This window comes from Lepidochelys kempii, chromosome 4 (assembly GCF_965140265.1).
Source record: "Lepidochelys kempii isolate rLepKem1 chromosome 4, rLepKem1.hap2, whole genome shotgun sequence".
Taxonomy (NCBI): Eukaryota; Metazoa; Chordata; order Testudines; family Cheloniidae; genus Lepidochelys; species Lepidochelys kempii.
The window spans coordinates 116,844,626-116,856,295 of NC_133259.1; the positions used below are offsets into that span (position 1 = coordinate 116,844,626).

The 11,670-nt window shown below is 40.7% G+C and overlaps 1 protein-coding gene across 2 annotated transcripts; it reads left to right on the forward strand.

The window, feature by feature from the left end:
• The first annotated feature begins 302 nt into the window (after positions 1-302).
• On the forward strand, positions 303-8,929 carry S100P (S100 calcium binding protein P). Of its 2 annotated transcripts, none has more exons than XR_012158404.1 (2): positions 303-435; positions 8,645-8,716. XR_012158404.1 is itself a non-coding variant. In XM_073340136.1 (2 exons), the coding sequence occupies exons 1-2, from the start codon at positions 3,287-3,289 to the stop codon at positions 8,792-8,794; spliced, it is 288 nt and encodes a 95-aa protein (XP_073196237.1). In that variant the 3' UTR covers positions 8,795-8,929. The 2 variants fall into 2 exon arrangements, 1 of the variants encoding a protein (XP_073196237.1); XM_073340136.1 differs by lacking the exon at positions 303-435 and adding an exon at positions 3,287-3,424 and having other exon boundaries at positions 8,645-8,929.
• Positions 8,930-11,670: the final 2,741 nt, after the last annotated feature.

Sequence of the window (11,670 nt, forward strand, 5' to 3'; positions counted from 1 at the left end):
AATAATTATCCCCCAGTGCTTTAATTCCTGATAGTTTGTTCTTGCTTTAGGTGACGTCTCCATAGTCATTTCATTACTTGTTGTTGCATGAAAGAAATTAACCCTGTTCCTCCTGGCGGGTAACAGTACAAGTGAGCGGAAACTGACTCAGACCTATTTTTCCATTTAAAAAAAAATCAGAAATTTCTCAGGTCTCCACAAGGTTTAACAGCTTGTCATTTATTAGACTGATAACTATGGGCATGACCCATACCTTCCTGCTGTTGACAGAAAGACTCTTTTTCAGTGGAACTTAGATCGAAGTCTTGAAGCAAAAAAAATGAAGAAAAGGACAAGCACAAAGAAAAAGAAAACTGACACAAAAGGAAAACACAAACCTTCCTGCCTCCCTTCCTGGGTTAAGCCGGTTTTGGAAACCAATGTTAATGAAGAACAGTAAGTAGGTCATTGCATAAGCATTTACTTGAGGAACACTGAAGAGAATTGATAGGAACTGAACAAGTACATTGTCAAGTATCAGAATAAGATCTTAAGAACTCTGTTTTTCTATCTGTACCTCAGTAGGCTCACTTCATTAAATTAAATACTTCTGTTTGCATGTTACAAAATCACGTGGTGGTGCTGGCATGTAAGTAGAAGAGGTAACTGAATTTAACCACAGGCGATGGAAACTGAATGACCTTTTAGACATTAACCAGATCTGAAGTGAGTCTTTCACATGCAAATATAGATAAACCTCACCCTCTAATAAGCAATGCATACAGATTCTATAACTTCAGCAAACAGTCCAGTGCACTGGGAAATCTATCTTATCTTTGACAGGTTTCAGAGAAGCAGCCATGTTAGTCTGTATTCACAAAAAGAAAAGGAGTACTAGTGGCGCCTTAGAAACTAGCCAATTTAATTGAGCATAAGCATTCGTGAGCTACAGCTCACTTCATCAGATGCATTCAGTGGAAAATACAGTGGGGAGATTTATATACACAGAGAACATGAAACAATGGGTATTACCATACACACTGTAATGAGAGTGATCACTTAAGATGAGCTGTTACCAGCAGGAGAGCAGGGGTGGGGGTGGGGGGACCTTTTGTAGTGATAATCAAGGTGGGCCATTTCCAGCAGTTGACAAGAACGTCTGAGGAACAGTGGGGGAGGGGGAATAAACATGGGGAAATAGTTTTACTTTGTGTAATGACCCATCCACTCCCAGTCTCTATTCAAGCCTAAGTTAATTGTGTCCAGTTTGCAAATTAATTCCAATTCAGCAGTCTCTCATTGGAGTCTGTTTTTGAAGTTTTTTTTGTTGAATTGCCACTTTCAGGTCTGTAATCGAGTGACCAGAGAGATTGAAGTGTTCCCCAACTGGCTTTTGAATGTTATAATACTTGACGTCTGATTTGTGTCCATTTATTCTTTTACGTAGAGACTGTCCAGTTTGGCCAATGTACATGGCAGAGGGGCATTGCTGGCACATGATGGCATATATCACATTGGTGGATGTGCAGGTGAACGAGCCTCTGATAGTGTGGTTGATGTGATTAGGCCCTATGATGGTGTCCCCTGAATAGATATGTGGACACAGTTGGCAACGGGCTTTGTTGCAAGGATAGGTTCCTGGGTTAGTGGTTCTGTTGTGTGGTGTGTGGTTGCTGGTGAGTATTTGCTTCAGGTTGGGGGGCTGTTTGTTAGCAAGGACTGGCCTGTCTCCCAAGATCTGTGAGAGTGATGGGTCGTCCTTCAGGATAGGTTGTAGATCCTTGATGATGCATTGGAGAGGTTTTAGTTGGGGGGCTGAAGGTGACGGCTAGTGGCGTTCTGTTATTTTCTTTGTTGGGCCTGTCCTGTAGTAGGTGACTTCTGGGTACTCTTCTGGCTCTGTCAATCTGTTTCTTCACTTCAGCAAGTGGGTATGGTGGTTGTAAGAACGCTTGATAGAGATCTTGTAGGTGTTTGTCTCTGTCTGAGGGGTTGGAGCAAATGCGGTTATAGGGTGGTGTTTATGTGACACAAATGTGTAAATGAACACAAATCAGACATCAAGAATTATAACATTCAAAAACCAGTCAGAGAACACTTCAATCTCTCTGGTCACTCAATTACAGACCTAAAAGTCGCAATATTACAACAAAAATCTTCAAAAACAGACTCCAGCGAGAGACTGCTGAATTGGAAGTAATTTGCAAACTGGACGCCATTAAATTAGGCTTGAATAAAGACTGGGAGTGGATGCGTCATTACACAAAGTAAAACTATTTCCCCATGTTTATTTTTCCTCCCTACTCTTCCTCAGACGTTCTTGTCAACTGCTGGAAATGGCCCACCTTGATTATCACTACAAAAGGTTTTTGTTTTGTTTTTTTTCTCTCCTGCTGGTAATAGCTCACCTTACTTGATCACTCTCCTTACAGTGTGTATGGTAACACCCATTGTTTCATGTTCTCTGTGTATATAAAATCTCCCTATTGTATTTTCCACTGCATGCATCCAATGAAGTGAGCTGTAGCTCATGAAAGCTTATGCTCAAATAAATTTGTTAGTCTCTAAGTTGCCACAAGTCCTCTTTTTCTTTTTACTGAAGACTATGATGTTTTGGTGTGATTTTGTCTTTTAGAATGGGTGATACTGCTGCTGTAAGGTTGAAAAGAGAAACTCTCTGTTGATGTAAGCCAATACTAAGCAGTTTCATGACACTTAAAGATTAATCTCATCACTGACCAAGGGCCCAGATGTCTATGCATCACCAGTCCAATATATCAGTCTGTGTTCAATTAAACTGCTGCCCAGGCCCTTGCACACATCAGAACTCTGCAACTCAGCTGGTTGTCATTTGAAAAAGATGGCAATTCTCAGAGTCCCTATAGCCACCCATTGCAATGAATGGGAAGTAATTTGCTGCTCTTTCACCATTGCAGGCCAATATACATTCTTTTAAGGGTTGGGCTGTTAGCCATTTACAGATTCAATTTAAGCTTTTTACTCACACTTAATCTTGAAGGAGTGGCTGGTTTATGGTGATGTATAAATCGTTGTTCCAGCTCTGCCCTACTGATAAAGCTTGAATTTTGAATTGAATTTCTTTACAAAGGAATTTGATTTCAAGCTGCACCTAGATGATGAAAAGCAGTGCTTAAGGTGTAGATATTTGCTAACTGGCTCCACTCCCAATGTAACCATGAGATGTGATAGCTATATAAAGCACCCCAGAACCCGTTCAGTCTCCACTCTCTAAAGGAGGGCCAGAGGCTATTCACACAAAGAAGGAAGCCAGAATCCAGCAGCAAAGATGTCTGAACTGGAAACTGCAATGGGAATGATCATTGATGTCTTTGACAAGTATTCCAGGGCTGAAGGCAATAAGCAAACCCTCACCAAAGGAGAACTAAAGACCCTCCTGGAAAAAGAGCTACCCAACTTCCTCTCGGTAAAGTGATGGTTCACTATAGTTTCTCTGTAATAGACTTAAAGCAATATGAAGAGAGACATTTTTGGTGCTTTGTGCAGGGAATTGGCTACAGAAATCATTACTGTTAAGAGAAGTTGTGTGGGACCTTTTCTTGTGCATCATGCTGAAAATGTGGCTTTGAAAGTGAAGGCAGATCACAGAACTGAATGAGGTAGTCAGAATCAATCCTAATTGTCAGGTTTTCTGTATTTCTCATTCCTCACTCTCTAGTTTTCAGGGCAATGGCATTTAAACAGAATATTTACTTCTTCAGAAGTCATCTGCTCCTGCTGTTTACTCCCCACCAGAATTCGTAATCCCATATGATGTCTCAGTTAACTGTGTGAAAAAGGATTGTGATGCTAACAACTGAATATAATGACAGCAAATGGGGAGTCTCCTGGTCTGGGCATTTATACCACAATTCTTACTGTGATATCTGAGCATGTATACAAGTATGGTATATAAGCAGCAGTGGGACAGAGTAGATGAACTTGGAGGAATTGTCTGTGAAGTGTCCTTCTTAATAACAAATAAAGGGAAAGAACTAAAGAAAATGTTTCAGATAACAGCATTGTTAAATAATGAGAATGTGCTCTTAAATATTTTTCGTCTATCTCTGTAGCATGTCTACACTAAAAAGAAAAGGAGTACCTGTGGCACCTTAGAGACTAACCAATTTATTTGAGCATAAGCTTTCGTGAGCTACAGCTCACTTCATCGGATGCATACTGTGGAATATCTCATGATACCACATTGCAGAGCATGCAATACTTGTCTACACTGACGCTTTACAGCGCTGAAACTTGCAGCGCTCGGCGGGGAGGAGTTTCACACCCCTGAGCAAGAAAGTTGCAGCGCTGTAAAGTGCCAGTGTAGACAAGTATTGCACGCTCTGCAATGTGGTATCATGAGATATTTGACATTCTTAAAAACATTAAGTTTCAAAGGATATTTTCTAGAAAATGATAACATCAGAGGTGGTTGGAACATTTTTGTCAGAATGATTTTCCAATTAAAAACTCCTTTTCCACAAAACTGAAATTTCCTGTGAGGAAAATTTTACTTTTGATGAAAAATTTCAATTTTCCATTGGGAAAATCGAAATAACAGCTTGCCTGCTTCCCTGTTGGAAGGCTCCTGTCTGACAAATGCTTTTCAGAAGGGCTGCAGAGGCTGAGCACCTGGTCCCTTGGTCTCTGCCCTCCGGCTATCAGCCTCCCAGTCCCAGCACTGGCTGGAGAGAGAGAGAGCCCTGACCCCCAGCCTCCCAACCTCCCCCCTGGTTTAGGGTCCAGAGAGACCGAGAGCTGGAAAACTCTTGTCTCCCCACCTCCCTCACATCCACTCCTGCCCTAGGGCCAGAAAGGCTGAATGGCCCAGCTCTCTGGTTCTCAGGCAGCTGGGCTGAAAGGCTCTTCTTGTTCCAACATAGCCACATTTTTTTCAACTTTTTGAACTTGACAATAGCCTTCCAGCCTGGTAGCTGAAAAATTCCACTTCAGTTCCCCTTCAGTGGAAATTTTTTAAAAAAAATTTCCTTCCCAAAAATTTCATGTCTTTTGACTTTTCAATCAGAAAACACAAACATTTCCACTCTCGGTACTATCATTTTCTAGGCAGCGCCAAATAATATGTTTGAATTTGGCCATCGCCACCAATAATCCATTTCTAAAATTTGTGACTTGACTTGCATTTAATTGCATTCATATATTTTTAGACTATTATCCAGACTTGTTTTATCAAACTTCATTTAGTAAAGGGAAATCATGGCTTCACATATAGACACCTGTTACTCACTGAGCTGAAACAGTAAGGCATGCATATGTAAGGGAAGAATTTGGCCCATTAGGTCAAACTACTGCACGCCTGTAGCTGTGGTGAGTGTCGTATCATATTTGGGGATTGTTGAAGTCTTGCACGAGTCTCTGTAGCATAAAGATGGCTAATGCACATTTTGCTGAACTGGGCTGAGTTTAATCCCTACTATGGCTTGCTTATTGCAGTATTCAGACTCACTTTCCAGATTTACTGGTTTTGGTTTTTTTAAAAGAAAGATTCATATTTAGCAGCAAAGATGAGTGAGGTAGACTCTGGAAGAGAAAATACATTTTTATTTTAAACAATTCACAAAATCTTTCTTGCAAATTAACAAATGTTCAAATCACGACCCATAATGTGTGTTATCTTCCCAGGGTGTAAATGCAAAAGTTTAACTTCACTTGCCATTATTGGTTCTCCTTATTTACTGCACATCACTTTACTTGTACAATAACAATTTTACTTGGTTCAAAGTCATAATAACTTTCATTCTTGATCATTTCCATTTCTTTTATATCACTAAAAATTCCATAAAGCTGTTGGGCCAAATTCTGCTTTCACACACCCTGGTGCCTCACAGGAGTTTCATTTGTTTGCCTAAATGTAAACTCTTTTCCATTAGTTGTCACGGCCCAGGGCCAAATGTTCAAAAAGTGGCTTCCATTTTGTGCACAGCCAACACTGAACTTCCGAATAACTGTGCATGCATTCTTAGAGCACTAAGATCAATGTGTGATGTTCAGTCATCACTCAGGGCTTCAGCTATTTGCAAGAGCTCTGCTTTATTATGTGCATCTACACAACAAATTAAGGTGTAATTGTAGCACAGGTAGGCATATCCATGGTAGCTTTAATCTAGCATGGGTAATAATACTCGTGAGGATGAGGTGGCATGGACTTCAGTGCAGGCTAGCTGCCCCAGTACAACCTGCCGGGGACCCTGGGTATGGACATGGGTCCACAAATAATTCATTGAATAATTTAAAATTAAGTCTGTTTATGGATAATTTGGAAAAAAGAGAAAGGAACAAAATTTGTGTCATATATTGTTCAGCCAGGACTAGTCACAAACCTGAATTTCTGGTTGAGTTTTTGGCATATCTCAGGTTATAATTCCTCATTTTATTAAAAACAATTAAAATTAAATCAGTGAAAAATAAAATAATGGCTATTGAACTAATTAGACTCTGACTCTTCAAACCCTTCAGATTTCAATGAAGCTAAGTATTTAAAATTCACAGTAAAACTGATCAATATTTACATAATTTCATATATGTATAAAATCTAGCTTCAACAAAACCACACTATTTTAGTTAATTATATTTTATAGGTCTCTATTGCCATCCTCTGTTTATTATAAAAACTGCATCCTCTTAAATTCATTGGAACAAATCATTGCCAGGGCTCAGATTAGAACTAAACTTTTTTTTTTTTTTTAGTGAAAAATGCATATTTTTCAAAATCAAAATGTTTCATGAATTTGTGCTGATTTGGCTCCATTGTTGATTTTTAAAAAATCTGAAAAATCAAAAATTTCATTTCAACATTTTTCTAAACATTTTTTCTTGAATTTTATTTTAAAAATTCAAAAACATTTTCAAATGGGCAAAATTAAAATAAAACATTTCAATTTTGTTTGAACCTAACCACATTGTTTCAGACTGTTTGAAATGGCCAGTGAACCAAAGGCTCCAACTCCATTATTCACCCAGCTGTACTCAAGCTTCAAGACCTGTTGTAAGCCTTTTCAAAAAAATCTTTAAAACACTCTCAAAATAAGTTATTTTTGCCTGGAAATTGTCATGTTTAATCTCAGCCAGAGGTGAATTGTTGTGGGCAGTTTGAAACAAGCTGGTCAATTTAAATTATGATAGGCTGAAAACAAAAGGACATGGCTAGGATACTATTTTTTCAACCCATAACGCAAAATTAACTTTACTAATGCTTCAGAGTCTGCCTTGTGTATGCACAGCTCCTCGTGACTAACATGTTCAAGTCACTAAGATCAGCTGGAACACAAGATGACAATCCCAAAATATTCACATGTGGGGGCTGCACACAGGATGTTCTCACTGAAGACGCCTTATTTTAATGCTCCCACTCTTGGGAGCCTGTTTGGTGACCTTCTAGTATAGTTCAAACACATGTATTTTATTAAGGATTTTTTTGGAGGGGATAGGGGAGAGCAGGCTGCAAAAGGATATTTTTAAATTCAGGTGTGAAGATTTTAGCCGGGGTTGGAGTATCTTGTTTAGCATCTTTAGCGTTATGCAAGTTTGACCATTAAACATGTTTTTAAAGCAGGTACAGTTCATGCACCTATAGATTTGTTGATAGCTACAGCATTTATTAATTCCATATATATAAGTATACATTTAATGACAGGATTTGGGTCACAGACCTTTTAAATGTGCGTGCGCTTGCACGCACACACACAAAACTTTTATGAACCCACGGACCTGCTCCATTTGAAGCCAATGGAACTTTTGGCATTGACCTCAATGAGAGGAGTATTTGCGCCCCATAATCTTCCAAGTATTGTTCTGTTTTTTCCAACAAGATCAACAAGTTACAGTACTGTCCTGATTAAGTTACAGAGCACTGCATTAGCATAACAGGAGTTCCAAAGTTCTGCATATCCTATTGTGAGCTGGTGGAATGATTCAGCAGAAACAAAGCCCTGGGGAAGTCAGCCAGGATTTTTTTCCTAAAGGAACCTAACCAGAAATAAAAACAAGTTAACTGAAGCAAAACATAATAACAGGAAATCTGTTGACTCTAGATCAGTGGTTCCCAAACTAGGGGCACCACTTTTCAGGGAAGTGCGGTTCCCCACTCCAGACAAATGGGGGCTGCAGGAAGCGGCACGGACCGAGGGACATGCTGGCCGCCGCTTTCCGCAGCCCCCATTGGCCAAGAACGGTGAACCGCAGCCACTGGGAGCTGCGATAGGCCAAACCTGCAGATGCGGCAGGTAAACAAAGCGGCACGGCCCACCAGGGGCTTTCCCTGAACAAGAAATGCCCCTAGTTTGGGAACCACTGCTCTAGATTCAGCCCAGCTCTGTAACAATCTGGTTGGTGGAACCCTTTTCTTCACCCCCATCCCTACATATTACTCCCTCTGCCTCCCAAGCAAGGAATCTATATTTAGTCCCTTAATCACCTGTGGAAAGGTACAAAGAAACTGAGCTGAGGTTAACACTTTCTTCACCGGGGATCAGGTAGTGCCCTTAAACCCTACAGACACTGATACTAAGATGTTTGGATCCACACCACATCATTTCTATTGTTCAAGTAAATTACAATTTTGCTGCTGCTTTTAGGACCTCAGAATAAATTGCATGTCTCACTATGGACTGCTTCTTTTCTCTTTTAGTCGGTGAAAGATAAGGAAGCTGTTGACAAACTCTTCAAGGGTCTGGACGAAAATGGAGATTCTGAAGTAGACTTCAATGAATTTGTCATCTTTGTGGCAGCCATGACTTGCTGTTGTCATAAATATTTTGAGCAGAAAGGACCTAAATGATGTAAAACAGCTCATAAGAAGCTGGTCTTTTGATGTATTCCATATGCTAATGTTTTTGCTTGCTTTATTTGCTCCATGTACTGAAATACTGTTTAATCATACTCTGTTTACTTCCCTGTCTTGCATGTTAAGTTTCTCCTCCTTCAAATAAAATGCTAGTTTTGCATTCTCGTTACGAATATTTATTGGTCTCTCTCTCTCTCTGGAAAAAATGTGGTTTACACCCCTTTGTTTTTAAAATTCTGTTTTTATTCTTAATGGAGAATTTCATCCCAGAGCTCCCCTAAGGATAACAGCTGTTGGAGGTGTACTGATTGTGCCATAATCCACTGAGCCTCAATTTATTGAGGCCTTACCCCTACAACATTTTAGGGTAAGGGCTCATCTGCACACACAAGATGTACCACTTTAACACTATCAGTATTGTTAAGGTCTAGGAGGTACAACCTCCCTAATGTGGACGTGGTTATATCAGTATAAAGGTACTTTTACCAGGATAGCTTATTCCCATTTGGGAAGGGAAATAAGCTATAGCAGTATAAGGCACTTTATGACAGTATAAATGTATCCATACTAGGGATGATATGGTATACATATGTCAGTAAAAATGGAAAAAACAAAAACAAAAAATTTATATAAATATAAATGGTATATTTATACCATTATAAATGGCATAATAGCATTGGTACAAAAACTGTGGGTAGACCAGACCCAAATTACTGTGACTGTTGCCTCCCCAACAATTGACTGAAGGCTTATGTATATGGATCCAAAGTGCTGTTCAGTCAATTGGGTGGGAAAGAACATGTGTAACTTCTCTCATTTGAACAAGGCCTAAGTATCAGGTGAATAATAATACTTTGAACGTCCTTCCATCTGAGGATCCAAAGCACTTTACAAAATGAATTTATCCTCTCAGTTCTTCTGTGAGGTATTATATCCATTTTACACAAGAGGAAACTAAGGTGCAGCGGGATTAGGGCCATATTTTCCGAACTGTGTATGTAGAATCGCTGTGACTGCACGGTGCAACTAAAAACTTACCCAGGCACTGTTGTGAAACTCTGGTCCAAGGTCACACAGGAAGTCAGTGGCAGACACAGAAGTAGGACCCAAATCATATAAGTCCAAGCCTGCACTTTAACAGGGTGAACTGTCTGGCCTTGGGTGTGTACCTTTCCTGAGTAAATCCTACTTCAGCACTAATTACACCAGTGCTAACCACAGCAGTTCTGAAGAAAAGCTGAATGCTTGATATGTTCATTTGTATAGCAACTCCCAAAGCATCAACTTTGGAAACGAGCAGAAAGGGGTAGGTACACAAAATTATTTTCTGGCTGCATTGTAAGTCTGACATCCTTCCCTTTGCCTGGCCTTCGTCTTCCCCTTCAAGCAGTGCTGACTTTGCCTTCAAGACCGACCTTAGGGCTTGGCTACATGGTGAAGGAATTAGGGTTTTTAACCATCCTGGCCCGATTTTGTTCTGCCTGGACAGTTGCCAGTGAAGATGAGCCAGGTTATTTTTGCTCTCTCCCTGCTACCCAGCACTAGGAGTGAAAGGGGAAGAAATATTCAGCGGAGACTTCCCATGGCCCTGGCCCTTTAAAAGGAAAGCCTCCCCTGGAGGACTTGACTGTTTTCCACTCCTTCCCAGCAAGCTCCAGAGCTAGCTGGATTCTCTCTTGCCATCTTGAGGAGGAAGGGGTTGGGGCGGGGCGGGGTTGTTGTTATGGGGCCGCCTTCCCGGCTGGCTGCTTGTAGGTTTGACAGGAGGTGGAGCTGTCTTCCTCCCCTGCGGCACAGGGGCCTGCAGCACGGTTGGAGGTGGGGAAAGTTAGAGACCCCCCCTACCTGCACCACTGCTGGCATGAGGTGGGGAAGAGAGGCCAGGGGCGTGGTTTTCTGTACGTCTGAGATGGCAACCCTAGCAGCAATGCTCACTATGGGGGTGGGTGGGTGATTTCTAAAGCACATTAACGTATTGAACAGGAAGTGGTCTGTGTAGACTTTGCTGCTGCACATTAATGATCCCCTAGTGTGCATTATACATTAAAGCTATTTTTCTATCACTCATAGAATCATAGAATCTCAGGGTTGGAAGGGACCTCAGGAGGTCATCTAGTCCAACCCCCTGCTCAAAGCAGGACCAATTCCCAATTTTTGGCCCAAATCCCTAAATGGCCCCCTCAAGGATTGAACTCACAACCCTGTGTTTAGCAGGCCAATGCTCAAACCACTGAGCTATCCCTCCCCACATATTCTAATGAAATACTATTGTCTTGAACTGGGCGGGGAGCTGGGGGAGAGCGCTCACAGCTCCACTGCCATCTAATGGAAGGAATCACATCTCAACTGTGTGTTATACTGCTAAGAACAAATCAAAATTCTCACTTAGCTCAAGTAGTAGAGTCCTGTTCTTTCAGAGTAGGGGGAGCTGAGTTTTATCCCTCCACCAGTGTGAAGCTGCAAGTGACCATAATGCAGAACATTGAGATAATTGCTAAGTTCCTACATGGCTATAAATTTGTTAAGCCACCATGTATTATAGAGCTCTACAAAACAAACAAACAAACAAATCTCACGCTTAAAGTAGAATTAACAGTTAACCGCTTTAAACTAAGGGGTTGATTTCCTCAAAGAAAGCTTTGCTGCATTATGAAAATGTACAAAATTCATACCCATCCACAGATTCCAGACCTGTCTCCTTCTTAGACACCTCCAAACTTTTTAAGATGTCTGAGCCATACTTTTCAGGTTTTACACTAAAATGTCTCTTCCTGTTGACTTATCCACAGGTTCTTATGTCTTGTTATTACAATAAAATCCTTGTATCCTTTCCTACTATACTATACACCGTTTTCATGGGGAGCCTGTTG